This window comes from Anas platyrhynchos, chromosome 3, assembly GCF_047663525.1.
Source record: "Anas platyrhynchos isolate ZD024472 breed Pekin duck chromosome 3, IASCAAS_PekinDuck_T2T, whole genome shotgun sequence".
NCBI lineage: Eukaryota > Metazoa > Chordata > Aves > Anseriformes > Anatidae > Anas > Anas platyrhynchos.
The window spans coordinates 29,104,946-29,128,172 of NC_092589.1; the positions used below are offsets into that span (position 1 = coordinate 29,104,946).

General features: G+C 38.7%; 1 protein-coding gene across 4 annotated transcripts in view; it reads left to right on the top strand.

Moving 5' to 3' along the window:
* The window catches only part of FMN2 (formin 2), a 181,234-nt gene that overhangs the window by 69,830 nt on the left and 88,177 nt on the right, over window positions 1–23,227 (top strand). For all 4 annotated transcript variants that reach the window (XM_072035606.1, XM_072035607.1, XM_072035605.1 and 1 more), the window contains 2 exons: window positions 8,401–8,545; window positions 19,831–19,918. In XM_072035606.1, coding sequence (XP_071891707.1) covers window positions 8,401–8,545; window positions 19,831–19,918 — 233 coding nt within the window. The remainder of the gene's footprint in view (window positions 1–8,400; window positions 8,546–19,830; window positions 19,919–23,227) is intronic.

A 23,227-nucleotide genomic window follows, 5' to 3' on the forward strand; every position in this document is an offset into this window, starting at 1 on the left:
TATATAGGGGTGGCTAGCTGGGGGGGAAGGGGCCGGACTGCTCGGGGTTAGGCTGGGCATCGGTCAGCGAGTGGTGAGCAATTGCATTGTGCATCACTTGTTTGTACATACTATTATTACTTTCCTATTATCATCATTGTATTATTATTGTTATTATTTTTATTATTATTTTGTTATTATTATTTTCCTGTCTTATTAAACTGTCTTTATCTCAACTCACGGGCTTCACTTTCCATTTCTCTCCCCCGTCCCGGAGAGGGAGGGGGGAGGGTGAGCGAACGGCTGCGTGGTGTTTAGCTGCCGGCCGGGTTAAACCACAACAGCCTTTTTGGCGCCCAACGTGGGGCCCGAAAGGTTGAGATAACGGCAGATCTGACCAGAGTGTGTTAAACTAAAATTGGTGTAAGGATTAGACCTGCTTAATAGTCACTTGTCATAATGCTGATTGCTTTAATCTCAACTTTGCTGCGCCTGTTTTCCAAATTGAGTATTATAGTACATTATTTTCCGTATTTACTCTCTGTCGTGTTGTTTATCCTCTCCGGGCCCTGGTTTCAGATCATTATGGTGCTGTGTGTTGTAGCAATGGCTTATGAGACGATGAAATATGTGGTCATGACTCTAACTTGTTATTTGTATTCAGTAACATCGTCGACTCTGTACTTTGGAAACTGCATCTTGGAAACTATTAGCAATTATACCTATTGTTTTTTTCCATTAAGGAGTCAATCTGTGGAGGGGAAAGGGGAGGATATTTTTCCTTACTTGCTTACTCTCCCTTTCTCCTTCACCACCCCTGTATCCTCCTGGGTCACTCTGCCTTCCTCCTTCACCACCCTCTTATCCCCTGAGCTTGTCACAATAGCTCTCCAAGATATTGAATATTTCTGGAATACTCAGAGTACCATAGTCTTGTTGTTCTGCCTCATGAATGCACTTCAGGTTCTGCTTAAAGTTAAACAACTACTTGGGAAGCTCTTCTGGAGATCTGCCCGGGGGCAGGATAGTTGTGGGTGGCAGGGAGTATGGGCGGATATGGGCAGGCATCTAGAGCAGTTGGCACCCCCAGTGTGTTGGAAATTCACCCCTGAACAATGGCAAAATCCTCAAAAACTGGCAGAATGCTTGAAAAAAAGGTGTCATGATTCTGGCAGTTCTAAAGTAACACAAATCATTGTAACGTGCTGGGGCCTGGCTCATGCCTATCGAGCTGCCATTGATACTGCTATCAACTTAGTGACAGACCCTGCGGCCACTCCAAGCCCTGTGACAGATCCAACGGCCACTGTGACCCCTACGGTGGACTCGGCAGCCGCTCCAGATCCGGTTCCTGCAGCCGCTCCAGATCCGGTTCCTGCAGCCGCCCCAGCTCCAGCTCCTGCAGCCGCCCCAGCTCCAGCTCCTGCAGCCGCTCCAGTTCCAGCTCCTGCAGCCGCTCCAGTCCCAGCTCCTGCAGCCGCTCCAGTCCCAGCTCCTGCAGCCGCTCCAGATCCGGTTCCTGCAGCCGCCCCAGCTCCAGCTCCTGCAGCCGCCCCAGCTCCAGCTCCTGCAGCCGCTCCAGTCCCAGCTCCTGCAGCCGCTCCAGTCCCAGCTCCTGCAGCCGCTCCAGTTCCAGCTCCTGCAGCCGCTCCAGCTCCAGCTCCTGCAGCCGCTCCAGTTCCAGCTCCTGCAGCCGCTCCAGCTCCAGCTCCTGCAGCCGCTCCAGCTCCAGTTCCTGCAGCCGCTCCAGCTCCAGCTCCTGCAGCCGCTCCAGTCCCAGTTCCTGCAGTCGCTCCAGTTTCAGCTCCGGCCGTTACTCCAGTCCCAGTTCCTGCAACTGCTCCAGCTCCAGCTCCAGCTCCTGTAGCCGCTCCAGCTCCAGCTCCTACTGCTGCTCCAGTCCCAGCTCCTGCAACTGCTCCAGCTCCAGCTCCAGCTCCTGCAGCCGCTCCAGCTCCAGCTCCTACTGCTGCTCCAGTCCCAGCTCCTGCAACTGCTCCAGCTCCAGCTCCAGCTCCTGTAGCCGCTACAGCTCCGGTTCCTGCAACTGCTCCAGCTCCTGCAGCCGCTCCAGCTCCTGTGGCCGTGTCAGAGAAACGAGCTGTAGCAGTGCAAGTTGACCCTGCAGAGGGTATTCCAATCCCTGTGGCAGACCCTGTAACAAAGTCAGAGAAACGAGCAGTAGCAGTGCAAGCTGCCCCTGTAGAGAAGGTGAAAATATGGTACAGAAATTCAAGTCGTTTAGAACGCAGAGAGTCTTCTGCCAATCCAGGTAAGGCTTCTGCCAAAACTAAGTATAGAGATGACGAAGATGATGACGACGCTGGGCCATCAAGGATTCAGGAGGAGGAAGATGAGGATGCCGAAAGAGCAACAGTAACTACGCGAAGCCTAAACGAGCGCGAGCTACGAGATGTGCGAAAAGATTTTGGTCGCTGTATAGGTGAGCAGCTTGTCACCTGGCTGCTCCGGTGCTGGGACTCTGGAGCCAATTGTGTGGAATTAGACGGCAGGGAAGCCAGACGGTTGGGATCCCTTGCTCGAGACGCCGGCATTGACAAAGCAATTGCAGATGGAGCACGACCCACCAGCCTCTGGAGGCGTCTCCTCTCAGCTGTGAGGGAAAGGTATCCCTTCAAGGAAGATATTTTATGTGTACCAGGCAAGTGGACCACTATGGAGAAGGGAATCCAGTACCTGAGGGAATTAGCCGTACGGGAAGTGATTTATGAGGATCCAGACCAGACACAAACATCCAAAGATCCAGATGGAGTCAAGTGTACACGACCCATGTGGCGGAAGTTTGTACGGAGTGCACCATCATCATATGCCAGCTCATTGGCAGTAATGGCCTGGAAAGAGGATGAGGAACCCACAGTGGATGAAGCGGCTAAACAACTCCGGCAGTACGAAGAAAGTCTCTCCTCTTCCTTACAGGCCTGCGTCTCAGCTGTGGAGAAACTGTCTGAAGAGGTCCACCAACTTAAAGAGAATCTATCTTCCTCCCCACCTGAACCAACCAGTGTCCACCGACCAAAAGAGAACACCTGGGAGAAAACACTTTCTGAAAAGTTTCACCAACTTGAAGAGAGATTATTCTCCTCCGCACCTGTACAAAGCAGTGTCTCAGCTATCAGGGGTAGGCGTTCATCCACACAAGGAAGACGATATAGTGGGTACTCACCCCGTGCCACCCTGTGGTTTTACTTACGAGACCATGGAGAGGACATGAGAAAATGGGATGGAAAATCTACCGCGACCCTAGAGGCACGGGTACGTGAGTTGCAAAAGAAAACAATCAGGAAAAAAGGATTCTCCGAAAAGTTTGCTGCTCCAACTTCCAGCAGACAATCCTTCAAACACAGAAACGAAGAAGATTCTGACCAGGATTAGGGGGGCCCTGCCTCCAGCCAGGGGGAGGAAAGGGACAATCGAGTTTATTGGACTGTGTGGATTCGATGGCCTGGCACATCACGCGCACAGAAGTATAAGGCTTTAGTAGACACCGGTGCACAATGTACTATAATGCCATCGAGCTATAAAGGACCAGAGCCCATCTATATTTGTGGAGTGACAGGAGGATCTCAGCAGTTGACTGTATTGGAGGCTGAAGTGAGTCTGACTGGGAATGAGTGGGAAAAGCACCGCATTGTGACTGGCCCGGATGCTCCATGTATCCTTGGCATAGACTATCTTAGAAGAGGATATTGCAAGGACCCAAAAGGGTTCCGGTGGGCTTTTGGTATAGCTGCCTTAGAGACAGAGGGCATTAAACAATTATCTACCTTGCCTGGTCTCTCAGAGGACCCCTCTGTTGTGGGGTTGCTGAGGGTCGAAGAACAGCAAGTGCCAATCGCTACCACAACTGTGCACCGGCGGCAATATCGCACTAACCGAGACTCCCTGATTCCCATCCATAAGCTAATTCGTCAATTGGAGAGCCAAGGAGTGATCAGCAAGACCCATTCACCTTTCAATAGCCCCATATGGCCAGTGCGAAAGTCTAATGGCGAGTGGAGACTAACAGTGGACTATCGTGGCCTGAACGAAGTCACGCCACCACTGAGTGCTGCAGTGCCGGACATGCTGGAACTTCAGTATGAACTTGAATCGAGGGCAGCCAAGTGGTACGCCACAATTGATATCGCTAATGCATTTTTCTCCATCCCTCTAGCAGCAGAGTGCAGGCCACAATTTGCCTTCACTTGGAGGGGAGTTCAATATACTTGGAATAGGCTGCCCCAGGGGTGGAAACACAGCCCTACCATTTGCCATGGGCTGATCCAGTCTGCGCTAGAGCAGGGGGAAGCTCCTGAACACCTGCAGTACATCGATGACATTATTGTGTGGGGTGACACAGCAGAGGAAGTTTTCGAGAAAGGGAAGAAAATAGTCCAAATCCTTCTGAAAGCCGGTTTTGCCATAAAACAGAATAAAGTCAAAGGACCTGCACGAGAGATCCAGTTTTTAGGAATAAAATGGCAAGATGGACGTCGTCAAATCCCAATGGATGTGATCAACAAAATAACAGCTATGTCTCCACCAACTAACAAAAAAGAAACACAGACTTTCCTAGGTGTTGTGGGGTTTTGGAGAATGCACATCCCAAATTACAGTCTGATTGTAAACCCGCTCTACCAAGTAACCCGTAAGAAGAATGAGTTTGAATGGGGCCCTGAACAACGACAAGCCTTTGAACAAATCAAACAGGAAATAGTCCATGCAGTAGCCCTTGGGCCAGTTCGAACAGGACCAGATGTAAAGAATGTGCTCTACACTGCAGCCGGGGAGAACGGCCCCACCTGGAGCCTCTGGCAGAAAGAACCTGGGGAAACTCGAGGTCGGCCCCTGGGGTTTTGGAGTCGGGGATACAGAGGATCTGAGGCCCGCTATACTCCAACTGAAAAGGAGATATTGGCAGCATATGAAGGAGTTCGATCTGCTTCGGAGGTGGTCGGTACTGAAGCGCAACTCCTCCTAGCACCCCGATTGCCAGTACTAGGCTGGATGTTCAAGGGAAGGGTCCCCTCTACGCATCATGCAACTGATGCTACATGGAGCAAGTGGGTTGCATTGATTACTCAGCGGGCTCGAATAGGAAACCCCAGTCGCCCAGGAATATTGGAAGTGATCATGGACTGGCCAGAAGGCAAATACTTTGGGATATCATCAGAGGAGGAGGTGGGTCGTGCTGAAGAAGCCCCACTGTACAACCAGTTGCCAGAGAATGAAAAGAAATATGCCCTGTTCACTGATGGGTCCTGTCGTATTGTGGGGAAGCATCGGAGATGGAAGGCTGCTGTATGGAGTCCTACGCGACGAGTTGCAGAAGCTGCTGAGGGAGAAGGTGAATCGAGTCAGTTTGCAGAAGTGAAAGCCATTCAGCTGGCTTTAGACATTGCTGAACGAGAAAAATGGCCAGTTCTCTATCTCTACACCGATTCATGGATGGTAGCAAATGCCCTGTGGGGATGGTTACAGCAATGGAAGCAAAACAACTGGCAGCGTAGGGGCAAACCCATCTGGGCTGCTGCATTGTGGCAAGATATTGCTGCTCGGGTAGAGAACCTGGCTGTGAAAGTACGCCACGTAGATGCTCATGTGCCCAAAAATCGGGCTACTGAAGAACATCAAAACAACCAGCAGGTGGATCAGGCTGCTAAGATTGAAGTAGCTCAGGTGGACCTGGATTGGCAGCATAAAGGTGAATTATTTATAGCCCGATGGGCCCATGACACCTCAGGCCATCAAGGTAGAGATGCAACATACAGATGGGCTCGTGATCGAGGGGTGGACTTGACCATGGATGCTATAGCACAGGTTATTCATGACTGTGAAACATGTGCTGCAATCAAGCAAGCCAAACGGTCAAAGCCTCTTTGGTATGGAGGACGATGGCTGAAATATAAATATGGAGAGGCCTGGCAGATTGATTACATCACACTCCCTCAAACTCGCAATGGCAAGCGCCACGTACTTACAATGGTGGAAGCAACCACCGGATGGCTGGAAACATATCCTGTGCCTCATGCCACCGCCCGGAACACCATCCTGGGCCTTGAAAAGCAAGTCCTATGGCGACATGGCACCCCAGAAAGAATAGAATCAGACAATGGGACTCACTTCCGAAACAACCTTATAGACACTTGGGCCAAAGAACATGGTATTGAATGGGTGTATCACATCCCCTATCATGCACCAGCCTCCGGGAAAGTTGAACGATACAATGGCCTGTTAAAGACTACCTTGAAAGCAATGGGCGCTGGGACGTTCAAAAACTGGGATACGCATTTAGCAAAGGCCACTTGGTTAGTCAATACTAGGGGATCTACCAACCGAGCTGGACCTGCCCAATCAAACCTGTTACGTACTGTAGATGGGGATAAAGTTCCTGTAGTGCATGTAAAAAATATGCTGGGTAAAACAGTCTGGGCTACTCCTGCCTCAGGAAAAGGCAAACCTATTCGTGGAATTGTTTTCGCTCAGGGACCTGGATACACTTGGTGGGTGATGCAAAAGAACGGAGAGGTCCGGTGTGTACCTCAAGGAGATTTAATACTGGGTGAGAATAGCCCATGAACTGAATTGTACCATGTTAAATAGTATATTATACTGTATGTTATCACTACCATGATTACTATAGGTGACTAATTAGAATGTATGGAAAAGAGTGTAACCTGAGCATGACATAAATGGTATGGAATAAGGGGTGGATAGATGTCCTGGTTTCAGTTAGCACAGAATTAATTTTCTTCCTAGTAGCTGGTGGAATGCTGTGTTTTGGCTTAGGATGAGAAGAGTGCTGATAACACCCCGATGCTTTAATTGTTGCAGAGCAGTGCTTATACTAAGCCAAGGACATCTCAGCCTTTTGCTCTGTCCTGCCAACGGGCAGGCTGGGGGTGCAGTAAGAGCTGGGAGGGGACAGACCCAGGACAGGTGACCCAAACTAGCCAAAGGGGTATTCCATACCATCTGACGTCATGCTAAACAATATATAGGGGTGGCTAGCTGGGGGGGAAGGGGCCGGACTGCTCGGGGTTAGGCTGGGCATCGGTCAGCGAGTGGTGAGCAATTGCATTGTGCATCACTTGTTTGTACATACTATTATTACTTTCCTATTATCATCATTGTATTATTATTGTTATTATTTTTATTATTATTTTGTTATTATTATTTTCCTGTCTTATTAAACTGTCTTTATCTCAACTCACGGGCTTCACTTTCCATTTCTCTCCCCCGTCCCGGAGAGGGAGGGGGGAGGGTGAGCGAACGGCTGCGTGGTGTTTAGCTGCCGGCCGGGTTAAACCACAACATTGTGGAGAGGGTGTTCATTTCACTTTAAGACTGTCCTGGTGGTGTCATAAGCGAAATGATTTATTTACCACTGTGCAGGCCTTTGGGAGCCTTGGGGCAAGCAGAATTTTATTTGTAGTTGGGTATTTAAACAGGGTACCCATTCTATTTATAAGTGCAGAAATTCTGAGTAATATTATTTACGCATGAAAGCTCTTTGAAGGCAGTTCTCAGCTGTCCTTTGGAGTTGCATACCATGTGTTAATCAGAAATCCTAAGGTGGCTGTATGCCACTAAGTTTCCATGAATTATTTTCTAAAGAGTTGTACTTGTGCATCCCTCAACTTTCAAGACAGATTTGGTCTCTCTCTTGAGCAAGAGAGAATAAGTTTTGGTAGTGTTTTTCCTCCAAATGAATGTAAACTGAACAGTTTTCGTTTTTTAGTTTCCTTTGTATAGTGACCTAGAAACCCTTCTTTTTCCACATTGCATATTTAGCAGCCAGATTCAAACTGCAGTTGTTTTTCTTTTTTTCTTGTTTTCCTTTTTTTCTTTTCTTTTTTCTCTTTTCTTTTTTTCTCTTTTCTTGCAGCATAAAGCTACTTTTGTAGCTCTTTTAGTTGCTATAACACTGTAATATGTGGGTTTGGTTGTTGGTGAGTTTTGTTTTTTTGTGAAGTATTATTCCTGGTCGTGAAAAGGTGTTTCCTTATTAATCTTTCCTTTGTCTCTGAGTATTGACTGTACAATCCTTCTGCTGTTATTCCTTAACGCTGAACATCTTTCTTTTCAAGTTTTCCTTGCCACTGTCACGAAGGTGATCTGCAGATAACTGTCTGTTTCTATTCTTCTGTGTGCTTGTCTGTATACTTTATAACCTATATACAGCCTGTTTATATTCCTGTGTATGTGAAATGGGTGAAGATAAATGAGTCTGACTCTTTTTTTGGTGAACAAAAAAGAAAATGAAGTATGGGGAGAATCAACAGTATGTCTTATCAAAATGTTGATAGTAGAAGTTAGGCAACAACTTGTAAACTGCTGCTATTTTATTTTCTTCATTCCACCATTTATGACTTTATTTAGTTTGACGCTGCCCTACATAGGTCTTTTGCTTAACTTTAGAGATTCTAGTGCTTCACTTGTGTGGGAAAAAATTGAAGAACCTTCCATAGATTATCATGAGTTTGAAGAACTGTTTTCTAAAACAGCTGTTAAAGAGAGGAAGAAACCTATTTCGGACACCATTACAAAAACAAAGACTAAACAAGTGAGTACTCATTTAATTTCAGATCTTTTCTAGGCTAGCTATTACACAATGACAGAATTTTGCATGCAGCTGAGATAAATTTTACATGGATTGAAATTGTTAACACACGCACACATATATATACATATATATATAAAGAGAAATAAAAGGAGAGAATAGAGGATGCATTTCTAAGCTTATGTCTGTTAACTAATCATTTCTTTTTTATTAATTAATTTCAAGTATGTGTTCATTCTTTAAAAATCTTTGCTTTATCTGGTTTAAAATTATCGACTTCAAAATTCTTAAAAAATAGGTGGTGCAAATATGATGTTTTGAAATTGACTACACATGTGCAGTATATAAATTATTCCGAAGAATTTTATAAATTACATAATGTAAGTGTTGCATACAAATTACCATGATTTCAGAGGAAAATGTTTAAGAATTGAAGTCCTGATGTTGCACCAATCATAATAGTTGTTTGTATGAGTGTGTTTATATAGTGAATATGAAGTTTACGCATACGAATATGAAAAACACAGGAAAATCTAATATTAAACCATTTTTTGAAAGATATACAAAAAATAAAAATAGAAATATTTTAATGTGAAAGCTAAACCCCACGGTAAAATTACTGAATCTAGATCTTTATTTGACTAAATAGAAGGCTCTAATCTTGGTATCCATGTCCCAACCAAGTCGCGGTGATATGATCAGTAATTCACAATTAAAATTTCAGGCTATAAAGGAGGTTTGTTTTGTTTTGTTTTTCTAAAATCTTTAATGGTGGTTAAATTTGTTGTTTCTACATCTTCACTTGTCTGAAATCAGTTCAAGACTAGGCTGCTCTTTCTATCATTATTTCCATGCATTTTGATGCTTTGAGATTTTTTATTTTATTTTTCCCCACACCCAATGTGCAGTGGTACTCTTCAGAATCTCAATGCGGTTGTGCAGTACATCTTATGTTTGAATATGACCTCTACACCCAGTGGCTCTGGAGATATTATCCCTCACATGCACCCTTTGGTCAGCAGTATAAACATGCAGGTGCTCTTTACTGTGCTGGCAAACTTCTGCAGGCAATAGAACTTGTAGTGAGGTTCAGATTATTGTGCTAGCGTGCTGAATAAAACCTTCATCTTGATGGATGGGCAGGATAGCACAGCCACATGTAATGTATCTGTGTACTACACTAGACTCTGCTAACTGGGATGGGAATAAAGGTAATGAGTAACCTCTATTGTAAAGGTAGCAGGTTACAGCTTCTATCTCCCTATCCTACAACAAATCTCCCATGTGTAAGATCTTTGCTCTTCCCACCAGTAAAAGCCACTTTTCTTGGTCATTCTTAATTAAATCAATGATACCTCTTTAAACTTAAAAAGAAAAAGAAAAAAGCAATAGAGGGAAGTGCAAAAGAACATGATGCTTCATCTATAAATTGTTAATTTATTCACGTTTCATGAGGTTTGGTGATGCAAATCTCTAAACATAATAGAAATTGTATTTATGTTTAAATTGTATTTAATTCTGTGGCATAAACAGTTGTGAAGATAGAAATTATGAATAAACATTACATATTTATTTTAATACTAGCACTTTTTTAATGAAATGACAAAAATACTGTCAATAAATAAAATGCAGATAAAACTAAATGAAAATGACTGTTCTATATGTTTTTGAAAAAACAAGTTGTTTTTTCAAAAAAAAAAAAGTTGTCAATGCAAAAGTTTGCATTGACAAGTTGTCAATGCAAAAGTTTAAGGCAATCTGTAGTTGCCATAACCTGGACCATACATTCCTGTGGGCTACCTAAATTGACAAAAAAAAAAAAAAAAGTCTTCCATGTGTTTCTCTTCGTCTGTTGATCAAACAAATGCTTACCAAATGAGAGAGAAATTGCCTAATGGAGAAGTCCAATTTGTTGCATGATAGTATCTGGGTAAAAAGATCAACTGGATAGATAACCAAATGTGCTATATCTAGCACAAAAAGGCATCACATGCTTTCATTAGAACTACTGTTAGAACTAGCATCTGTTGCAGATGTCAAAGTTCAATTTTCTTGTGCGTTAATACAGTTTGGGCTTTTCATAACATTGATGTAAGAAAATTGAAGTAGAACAACTTCAAATATGCATACATATTCTATGAATGCACTCTCAGTAGTTTGGAATGCAGGCCTTCATTTCTGAAATTCTCTTCATTTATACTGCAATAAACACTTGGATAATGAAGTCCATCCATGTTTAGCAGAAGAAACAGGTTTCTTTGGGGGGAAAGCATGTTTGTAATTTCACAAGTATGTTTTTATAGAAAGCACCAAGTGCTGCTTAAGTGGTTACTGACTTACATGGATTCTATGATAGTTATGGGTGTTGTAAAGATCTTACAAATGGTGTTTCTGTAGTGATTTTTACAGGGAAGCGTTATGCAAGGCAGATGTATTCTGTCACCTGTTGAGCTGCAGAAGAGCACTGTGCAGAACAGAGCTGGGATCCACAAAGCTTACTGTACTTTTTACCAGAGAAGTTCTGGTTTGGCAATCATTTTTTCCTTATGTTAATATGTGGGTATGCTAAGTGGATGTATTGCTTATATGTATTGAATGTAAAATTCTAGCTAAACTGGAAATAGTTATCAGGAAAAAAATGCCCAAATAGCTTTCAAATGTATAAAATATTTGGTACTCTATATAAACGTCTGATTTTAATAACAATATTTTATTGTAAGCTGAAATAAAAATGTATTTACAGAAGAGGCCATGGGGGAGGGGGAACACAGGGACAGGAGAAGAAAAGTTCTAGGTAATCTGAAGGAAGATATGATAATTTTGGGATGTTTAAGTAGGTGAAGTATTATTCTGGAGAACACTGCTGTTCTGCATGCAGTTATTTATTATATATGACAGTATACGCGTTTGTGTGTGTATATGTAGATATACATGATGTCATTATTTGTAAATGGTAATCCCTTTTAAAGTGGTAATTTTACCTATATTGTTTGCTTTCTCACCCTTTAAAATATTGTTTCTATTTTTTCCTTAGTATGATTATCTGCAAATATCTTAAGACAATATAAATCAATTCTTGAAAAAAAACATTGCATCTTGCTTTGGGTGAAGGAGATATTAAAATCCATTCCAGAACCATAAAGAAAGAGGAAAAATAAAGGGTTAATATTTGTTTGTGAATGTAGCTGATTTTATTCCTACTGTCTCTTATTTGGTGCTATGACAAAAGCTGTGATATATTTTCCTTTGATAATATGCGTATGTCAAATTCTCAGCTGCTGTAAATGTGTGCAGGCTTGCTAAATGGGAATGCCTACTTAATCTTCAAAGAAAGCCCTTTATGGGCTATATTATAGGTGGAGCTGCCATCGCTACCTATTAAAGTGGTATGGCTTTCATTATAAGTTATAACTTCGCTAAAAGTTAGCTCTTGAGCTGCAAATTTTTTTTATTTTTTTTTTTTTTTGTTGCCTTTTTCCCCACACTGGGTGTCTCGTTCATTTTTCCAGTGTTTAAAAAAATATATATATAAGAAAACAGCCTGGTTTTGCTCACGTCCACATAGCTCTATAGGCTTGAAATACGTAAAAATGTTATCAGATACATGCCTTCTGTAAGTTCTATAAAGGGTTGCTTAAATTTCACTGTTTTCCAAGTTTTATGAAATATCAGTTCATGTAGTTTGGAAGAGATTTCAGATATAATTCTGAAGACTTTTTCCTAATCTTGTAGTGGTAGATTGGAAAACAGGGACTGAGGGGGGAGATTAAGATGAATAACTGAGGGGAGACTGAAGAACAGAGGAGATCTGACAGATGTAAATATACATGTAGAGCAAGGTAGGTATAAATCTATGTCACGTCTTACTCCATCTAAAGTAATTTCTCTCAAAAACCTATTATGAATCTAAGTATTCTTGATGTGGGTGGTTCCTGTCAGCAAATAGTGTACCTCATCGAGACTACACTGTTTAACCAAGTAAAGGATGAAAACTTCCTTTTGGATTGTCTTGTTCAACCACTCTGTCTAGTTACAGTATCAATCTTAGTTACCTGTCGGGATAGAATTTTTCATAGGCTGTATTCCATACCTGCAGCAGGCTGTGGAATGAGCACAGTTCTTAATGATGAAACCTGGTTACTTAGTAAATAGAGCTGATACCAGAGTAACAATGCTTTTATTGGTAGTTGCAGCACTTAAAAAAACGTAATCAGAAAAGCAGGAAGAAAAAGGGTTATATTTTAATTAAGGCAAATACTAAAGAATGATGAAAATTCAATATTAAAGACTTAATTACATGGAGAATGTTGGCTAGTGTGCACCAAATAGATAGTAGAAAAGTAGCGTATGATGAGAAAATCTTAATATCACTGTCAGCATAACAGGTAGACAAAAGGGACTGAATTGAGTTGCACAGATTTCTTTCCTAACTTTAGAATCATTGTCTTAAAAGCCTTCCTGATGATCTTTTAACTGTATTTCTGAAAAATAATACACACTTAAATCCAGTGAACTTTTCAAGTACAGACCATATGTTTATAATCTATCACGTAAATGAAAGAAAAATGTTGAAGATATTCTCATATGGAAAGTCCACTATTAATCTATTGACATTAAGATTTTAATCTCCTACTTCCACCCCAGAAAATAAATAATAGGTTACTGAAGTTTCATTCTGTTTCAAAAGCTTTAGATGCAAACAAGATGTATCAATAAAAGTGTTTTGTTAATGATTTCAGCATTTTTGAATTTTTAAGTTGAACATAAAGAAGCTGTGGTAATAGAATACCCCTAGGAATAAAATGCCACATAAAATAAGTATAAATTGGTAAATACAGTAAATGCCACATTGAATTAACAGATAAAAGATTATTCATGTTTATTCATTAACAAGGAAGACATTAAGGGAGAAATATATATATAATTTATTTATTTTTGAAAAGGAGGATTAGCTTCCTCTGCAAATAGGTGAGGCACTGTCTTAGGGAGTTTTCTTATCCACATTTATTGATCAGTGTCACTGGCACAACTGTTTCTTGTCATTTTGTGCATTCTCCAGGCAGTTGGGGTTCTGTTGCCCTGACAGACAGGAATTATGGAAGACTTGTCTGATATGTTGCTTTTTATTTGTACATAAATATGTAATGATGTTATTTATGAAATTAAATATCTCATTTGTTTTGCTTGTAAGACTGATTTTTTGAGATGCTGATTTTTTTAATATGGTATCTTTTTTTTTTTACCTCTGCTTTTCTTCTTTATGTGGCTTGTTGGATATGTTGTTGCTATATGAATTTTTTTTTTCTTGTTATTGCATTATCTTCAAAATTCTTTGTTGCAAGCACAATTTTACCTGACTGCATCCATGTATCAAATTTGTGCCTGTTCAGGCTTTCCAGGTTGATGTTTTCTAACTACGTACATTTCTTATTCTTGTTTCCTATTACTGCTTTCTTGTATTTAGATCACAGATTTGTTTCTCTATTCTGTATGTGTATCCTCATCTGAAATATTCTGCTGACCTATTGGCTTGTTTTAGCTGCTGCTGCTGCTTAAAAGCTTACATATTCTGCATGAACAAGAAGGGCTATGCTCATTTCTTAACCAGAGGTGCAATGTAGAGTGCCTCATTGTTTTCCTTTATGAATTGGAAGATCTATGTAGGGGAAGGTCATAATGAAAGTTTGTTGAAGTAAAGGGTAAAGTAGGCTTTGGGTTGAAGTGAGCGAGCTGTGGCTATTCTGTGAGTTTGAAAGCTGCACATCTAAAAAGAGTAACCCAGATCTTGAATCCCAGCAGAAATAGCTGCCAGCCTGGGCTGTGTACAATTCTTGGTGTACCTAAAACCGTCAAGTTGAACCACCTTAGTTACAGACATCTTTCAAAGGAGACTGGTGATCACACATTTCCATACAGTACTTCTGTATCTTTCAAATACATTCTTATCCATCTCAGCCTGAATGGCTGAGAGGACCATGGCGCGTTTCTAACTCTCTCAGTACAAGGGCTCAGTGCACTGGTGATTGTAGCGTTAGATGCCATCAAGGGAAAAAGGAAGAGAGCATGGATATAGAGCATGGATATATGATTTTTTTTTCCTCCCATCTCTCTGCCTACCTTCATTGTGCTAAGAAGGCAAGAAGCAAAACTTTTTAGTGCAGTAGATTTTACATCTGATCAAAAAAAAAAAAAAGGAAAAAACAAAACAAAAAAGAAAAGGTTACTTCAGAATTAAATGTGTAGATTGAATGGGTTTCACCTAAAAATTTGAGATTTGTACACTGAATGGGATGGTTTATTTGAAAAAAAATAATCTGTTTAACTTGTGTGAGTGTACTTAACTGTATTTCTAGCAGATCCTAACTGACTTTAAAAGCTAAACAGATTTTTGGTGTCAGCCTGAAAATCAAGTTGTTAAAATTATTTTTTAGTTGTTGTTTTTAAAGTATCAAAAGGCTTTAGATGAGAGTGTTGATTTTGCTGATGATGACTTAAAGTTTAATGCACATTTTTCCTTATGGCTATATTTTGTTGCTTAGTGCTGATCAGTACAAACAGCAAGAACAAAAAGCTGCTAAAGAAAAGCAGACAGCTGTAATTGAAAGGTTTCACTGGGATTGGGTACAGCAAATAATATCATGATTTTGACTGTAACCATATGTCTTCCTTTAAAAGTGGGAATACTAAAGCTTTTCCTTTAGTGGGTTTTTCTGTTTGTGTTTAAGATCATGGAATATCTCCCACTAGGTATAGTAAATAGCCTATTGATTTCTCACATTTCTGCTTTTTTTTTCTCCATCTTTTCACTTATCCTTTTTTTCCTTTTTTTTTTGTCTTCCTGATTTGATCAATTAATATTTTATGAAATAAAGAAATTGGGCATGCAACATCTCTTGCAAAAATTATCAAAAGATGTAATTGCATTCCTAACATGAGTACACAGTGACAAGGTTGTTCACAGCAGTTGGGCTGATGACCTGCAATAAAAAAAAATGCTGATTGTATTGCAGGCCATGCATGAAAATTCTAATTTCAGTACTTAATTTCTGATGAGATTTTAGCTTGTTGGACTTCTATTTTTTTAGGAGGTTATATTTTAGGCTGTCACTTGTGTTACCAATCAACCCATGGAGATATTCTGACAATTATAAACAGAAGAGGTAAACAATTAGAATCTAAAATTTTAAGTACCCCAATCCTTTAGATGATGAAAGAAGGAGTAACTGTAATTGTGGTACACAAAAATGAGCCAAACTGTCAAAGACGAGCTTCAGGTATGAAAAAAATAACTTCCTTGTGATGCATGTTTAATGTAGATAATTTAAACTTTGCTATTTATCTCCATTCCCCACTCCAGTCCTTAAAATTAATATTGTGATTATTTTAATGAGGGAAATTTAAACACTTTTTAGTCTCCAGTTGAGGAACACAATGATTCTGTCTTATTACTGTGTATCTGAATCTAAGCTAGTAATTTTTCTAAGCTAAGTAATTCTTCAAATGAAGTGATATAAATCAAGTTCAATTAAATCAGTACATGCAGTCAGCACAGACTGTCTTTTAGATAGTCAGGAATGGGTGTTATTTTATATGTAAGTAGAAATGTTTGATCTCCTGCTGCACCAAAATTCCTCAGTACTTGGCATAGTGCCTGTTTCTCCTCTCACACCATCACTAGCCAGAAGTCACTTCTGGATTTACCTTAAAGGAAAATAAACTCAGAAGAGCGTTACATTATTCTGTTTATATCTGTAAGGAGCCAAGGATATCCACGTGAAAGATGTGATGGGTCCAATTCTTTGACTGTATTTTACAAATGTAAAATTTTACATTTGAAATACGCTGAAATCCATAGAAAAGAATTGTTGAAATAATGTTTGGTCAGATGATTTCTGCATTACTGCCATGATCCAGTTTTTTAAGATCTGGTTTGGAACTTCCGTATTTCTGTATCCTCTCTGCAAAAGTTACAAGCTACAAGTATTTGTACAGGGGAGTTTCCTGCTTATGAGTTTTTGTACTCTACTGTAGTTTTTCTTAGCCAGTAAGAACCATGGAATAATTTTTTGCTTAATGCTAGCGGTCAAAATCGGAACCAGAGAGCGAAGCATTTCAGAATTCCATGTATTAACTAAATATTATTCTGGGGAAAGGGAATCTTTGTATTTTTGCTTCAGGGTTCTCATCAAACATGTGTCTTGCATTACCTTTTGCTAAATATCTTTTTGACTGATTTTGCTTGTGTTAAACAATCAGGAACAATTGGCATGTAGTTTGTTTACTGCTTAATGATGAAGACTGCTCAACAATTAGAAAGTTTGTCCTGGAGTTTAGGTTCAGATAACATCTCTAGCTTCCTTTTTATTTATTTTCAAATTTGTTTAAAACGCAAAGGTCCAGGACCCAGACTAAAAAGGAGTTGTGTATTGTGTCTGAGGCTTTAGATCTTGTAGAGATCGGATTTATCAATCTTCTGGTGTTCCGCCTTTAAATGGCGTCACTAGTCTGTGGCCTGTAGGCCTAGACTGTGCGGCTGATTTATTTTGTTTTATTTTTAGGGAATTGCTTTAGGCACTTATGCTAATATTCATATTTTCTGAATTAGTGTTTTATTGTTACAACCATTCTATTGGAAAGCTATAATATTCATGCAATTTACTAAAAATGGGAATGAATGAATGAATGAAGATGAGTATAAAAGTTGACTTAGAGCATACATTTTAAATAAAGCCAGACAAAATCTGTAGTTGCTATATAAAAATGCTTTACCTGATGCTATTCTGCACACCATTCACCTGACTCTTTAGTACTTTTTGATGGCCTTGAAGTACAGAATTTTGGTAGAAAGGGTGACCTATTGTGCATAGGGACATCACTTTTTTTTTCCTGTTATCACAGGCAGAATGCATCAGTCAGTAAATAATTATCCTTTTATCCAGCAGCTCTCTTTAAGAATAAGCGTCTTCTTTTTTTTTCTATTAACTTTTCGACCAAATTGCTGTTAAAGAGCAGGACTCAACGGCATTTACTGGGCCTCTAAATCTGGTCCTGTAAGACATCACATTCTAATCTGCACCACAAGCACCTAGTTGCTTTATTTTGTGGCTCCTTTTTTTTTTTTATCTTGCTTTGGTTCCCTTGCTGTATTTGTAGTCCTCACATTGGTAGTTCTGAGATTTAGATTGATGATGAGTGGTAGAAATAGTGTTTTCACAATTTTAAGCTAATATAAAATATGTGGGTACTGATAATAGCTTCTTTTCACAGCGAATTCTCATATTATTTGTCCTAGCTTTATCTAAGTTATGGGCTTAAAATAGATTTATGTTCCTTATAGGAAACATTTAATAATTATAGCCTATTAGAAGGCTAGTGTAGGATATCTTAGTTATATTTTTCTGAATTATAATAGTTTTCCTTTTGAGTTCATAAAATTTGTCTGTTATATCCTATTCTGTAAAATTTTGATTTAGTCCATTTGACTTCAATTTTTAATTTCCTAATACATCACGTGTTCAAAAGACGTTTAGATGTAGAGCTTAGGGATATGGTTTAGTGGGGACTGTTAGTGTTAGGTTAGAGGTTGGACTCGATGATCTTGAGGTCTCTTCCAACCTAGAAATTCTGTGATTCTGTGTGATTCTGTGTGCTAGATATTGCCTAGGCACTTGCTAACTTCTGAGAGATGACATCAATATCTGTGCCTTGGATTTGTTTCTTTAACCATGTGATCTACAGTTATGACATACCTGATTTCTAATTTTAAGTTTTTTGTTGTTGGTGGTGGAGGTGGTAGTTTGTTTTTTTGTTTGTTTGTTTTGTGTTTTTTTTTCAGTTCATTTGCAGGGAGCAGTATTTTCACTTTGCTGTAATCAGAAATCTGTTAGGAATCTATCAGGAAAGGAAAATGAAATACCTGACACACTGTTGGTTGTGAAGGTTCAAGGTTGCCCAGTCAAGCACATTATCAGGAAACCCATTCTGCAAGCATTGTGACATCAGCTTCCTTTTCTAGGCAGGCCCTAGTGGAAGAGTTCTGTGTCATGGTTTTACTTCTCTTCAGCCGCAGCTCAGACATCAACTTACAAACTTGTGTGTGAAAACTTGATTGAATCAAAGGTGGCCACAGGGTGGCCATCTTGTGGGTACTTTTATCCGTTTTAAGATGTGGATTGGATTTTGACATTCGTTACTCAAGCTATCTTATTTTTTTACATAATCTAATTTCTTCTAATTGATTGCTAAATTATTTTTTTCAGTGGGTCTGTAGGTGACACAGCATCTCAATGCTAATATAGAAATTACGTAACTTGAAAAAAACATGTATGTACCACCTGAATGAAATGAAAAAATAACTTGAATTTACAGATCAAATTGTTTTTTTTTTTGCCTTTCCTCCAAATAATTGACAAGGGTTTGTTTTTTTTTTTTTTTTTCATCAGCATGTTTAGTACAATGTAAAACTCAGCAAACTGAGTTGATTAAATATTAACCTCTTTCATCTATATAATGGTTATAGCCCTACATTGAAAATGTCTTTATCTAAATTCACATTGTTTTACAGATATGGATCCTTTTCTGGCATTACTTGCTTCTTATATTAGTGATGTAAAAATTACAGCCAACTTAATTCAAGTAGACTGTCTTCCACAGGATTCTAAGCTGTGAATTACTTGTTGCTTTTATGCTTGCAAAGCAAATATGCACAAAAAAAAATATTTTTCAGTGGCTAATTTTAACTCCCTAGAGCAAGAAATTTTGAGGACTTTTTTCTATTATTTAAAAAATAAATAAATAAAAAGCTTTGAGACCTTCTGTATTCCCTGAAAGTGATCAAAGAAAATACCAATATGTACGTGGTTATTTTGCTTTTTAAATAAAATTCATATTGGCGCCTACTACGTCAAACTTTCAAATAAAATACAAATTCTCACAGTTCTAGCTTACATCAAAGATGGAAATTATTGTGTGGTTTTTGGAAACCAAAGCATTTCCAAGATAGACACAGTTGGATTTTTTTATATGACAGCCTGTTTCATACACTTAGTAACATCAGTGTGAAGTTGAAAGTGTGCATCCTGATGAAGAATGAAGTCTAGGGGAAATTTTATAGTGACTCTTTTAAGAATAAAATTCAGCTAGATGACATTTACACTTGTGATGGATTTGTGCAGTTGAAACACTTAAAAATAATAAAAATACTCACTATTAGTTTGTTATTAATAATACAAAATATCTTGTAACATTTTAATGCAGGTGGACACTAATAGATGGGTTTCTTTTGGCAGGTTGTCAAGTTGTTAAGTAACAAAAGATCTCAAGCTGTTGGAATATTAATGTCTAGCCTTCATTTAGACATGAGGGACATTCAGCATGGTAAGTGAAATAATTATTGTTGATTCTAGCTTAGATTGCATTGTTAATAATTTGGAAATGCTTATTATATTCATCTTTATCTCCCCCCTCCTCCCCCTTCCCCCCCCCCGCCCCCCGTAGTAACGTATTCTGCATAGAAAACAAATATTGACTGATAATTTGCAGAATTGCCACCCACAGTTCTGGGCATCAATTATCTGAGTGGTGTGAAATCTAGACTATTTGATTTTGGTCTTTCTATGGAAGAAAGTTTGTTTCTAATTCAAAGATCCCAAAGGTATATCCAGAAAAATGAATTGTAACATTGGATTGTTTTGCTGTCTAAAATAGTTCTTATATTTGGGTTAGCACAAACTGGAGTTGTTTCATCTTCAACAGCTGTTTATAATGGGAGATTTGTTGGAAGGACTGTAATACTTCTCACATTTATGCTAAGAGACAGTAGTGCAAAAAGGTGAAAAGTGGAATTGTATTTATATTCAGACCATCCTTTATGTTTCCCAAAGGCTTTGGATAGATTTGAAGCAGACTGAACTGTCCTGTGAAGTGCCAGCCTATCTATTAAATAAATGTGGTTTCAAGTATAACACAGACTTCATAAATCACAAAAACATCTTGTGAACTTTCTAGGCTACGTATTTACAGCCATGCATTCAGTTTACTATGATTTGCTTATTTTGTGAAATTATTCATAAATAGAAGCAAATTTCAGTGCACTCTGTCAGCTAATGAGTAACTCTTAATCACAACTTTAAGTTTTTATTAAACTGTTTTGATGGTTACTAGACTTCCTCAAGCTGAAGCACTTAAGAGCAAGGCGCCAGTACTGGCGCCAAGAAGTACTTGGTATTTCCAAAGCTGGCAGATGTAGTTCAGTTAAGTCATAGAGCAAAATCTGAAAACAATGATATGGTCCTTTCCTTCAGTCAAATATTCAACTTGGTTTCAGTTAATAATGAGAACCTTATGAACAAAGGAGTCCGCCTAACATCTGTGTCTGTGGTAAAGCCAACACAAGTTCATTGAAAATTTGCTTGCTTAACATGCAACACTAACAATAACATGGCATGAATGTCAGTAGTTGAAGGGGTCAAACAATATTATGCTTAACCTTTATCCTACTGCAATATTAAGTACACGTGATCATCTAACAGCTATGTGCAGATTTTGTATATTCCTCCTTCAATAGATGCTTTTTAAAAACAATAGTTTTTGCAAAGGAGATTTTAGTAGTGTTTTTACTTCCTAGCTGTTCAGAAGTGATTGAAAAAATATAAGAGAATTTTTTTCTGATGGGATGACTTTGGGAAATTCTTGGAAGATCCTTTTCTTAAAAATGCTTTTGTTGCTTTTTGTTTAACATAAAATAGGCATGCAGGAAAGGTGTTGAGGAAGAGAAAAGAAATTCATGTGTTGGGAGTAGGAAAAATAGAGCTGAGATCTCAACAGAAACATTTATGGCATTGGTAACTCCATGCAGAATTTTCTGAGTGATCTAGCCATAGAATCTGTGAGAGAAGTTATAAAATCACAGAATATTTAGCTTCACCTTTATGTATGTACTATTTTTACTAGTTTGTTAGACAAGTAAGGATTGAGAGAGAGTGTTTCATAGCTTGCTTATCTGCTACAGTTTGAATAGTCTAATAAGGAAGTTTTATCAAAAATTAAAATGTTGAAATAAAAAGCTGCATTAGCAAAATAATCACTTGATATATTTTCTTTTTTATACATTAAGATTCAAGATGCATGAGAATAAGTACAGTAAAATAATGGATCAGTGTTTGGTCCTCTAGCCCAGGACTTGAGTAGTCTTCTTGAGGTTTTACTTTGTTTACTGTATAATGACATGAAAATTTACTTCTATCTTGCTCAGTACAACACAAGAATTTTTTTTTTTATTTTTGTGAATCTGAAAGCCAGTCAAACAAAACATTTTTCTCCCACTTTGACTATTTGTGGCACCAGGAAACTTTCTTCATAGGCATTTTTCTGAATATCTCTTTTATTACATCTAAAGGATATCTGGTGGAAGTAGAGTTAATTAATATAAAAATATGTGAATTGCAGAAAAATTGTAGGGATTTTTATTTGTTTGTTTTTACTGACCTAGAAAAATACCCAGAAAGAGAGAGAGTATTTAAACGCAGTGTGGTATTCAATCTGATATTCCTTGGTTTGCATGCTATTGTGTTTTATTTTTCTAACAGCTTAGACAAATTTCAAAATGTTACAGGAACAGAAGGGAAAACAATTGTGATAGCTATGAGTTCACCTAATACATTTATGATTTCAAGTTTTAATCCGCACTGTTTTTAATTAAAATGCTAAAAATACCTTGAAACCTGGCCTAATGTTCTAAAGGTTGGTGGGTTTTTTGGTTGGTTAATATTGGAGTTAAAAAAACATAGGTGAAATATTGTCTGTAAAAATAATCTTTGAAAGATTGTTTTGGAAACTTGAAAATTTTGGATTTTTTAAAATGATCTAGAACATTTAGTGACTTTTTCGTGCATGTGTGATCAGATGTCATTGAATGGAAGATCTTAGACTACTGCACTATTAGCTAAATAGATTTTGATGATGATGGTGATGATATTGTTAAGTGTCTGCTGGAAGAATTGCATTTGTTTGCTCCTGACTTTTCATTGGGATTAGTAAAACAAACTCCAAAATCCTGGCTGCTGTTTAAATATTTTTACAGTGTGGAAGGAGCAGAGCGTATTTGTACTGAGCTCTAGTACATGTTTCTAGTAGTGCTGTCAAGTAGGATGGTTTGATTTCTTGTTCTTTTTATGTTCTGTTTGAGTTTTTGTTGTTATTGTTGTTGTTTTTTTCTTTAATTCTAATTACTAACAGAACTTCCAGCTAATTTACCCAGTCTAGGCTAGAAACTGTAGGAATTGTAAGAAATGTTCTCTTTAAATTCAATGCTATTTTTCTGTTATTAGTATGAAAATTAGTCCTCACTGTTTCTCTGGTTTCATGCAACATTTTGCTGACACCTATTCCTTATACACCTATCAACTATGCAAAACACTTAATCCCGATAGTTTGCTTGCTTTTTATGTTCACTGTACCACAGATCTCCCTCATTTATCCTATCCAGTGTTATGTTCTCACTGGAAATACACATGCATTTGGCAGCATGATACAGCCAAAGCTTGAGAAATAACAAACAAGTGCTTACATATTTTTCCTTTATAGCTCAGATTTTTTTCCTATTTTTTCTTTGTGCTTAAATTTGAGATCCCACAAGATTGCAGTAAACTGTATTTAGTAGTCTATGATTAACACCCCATATATTAG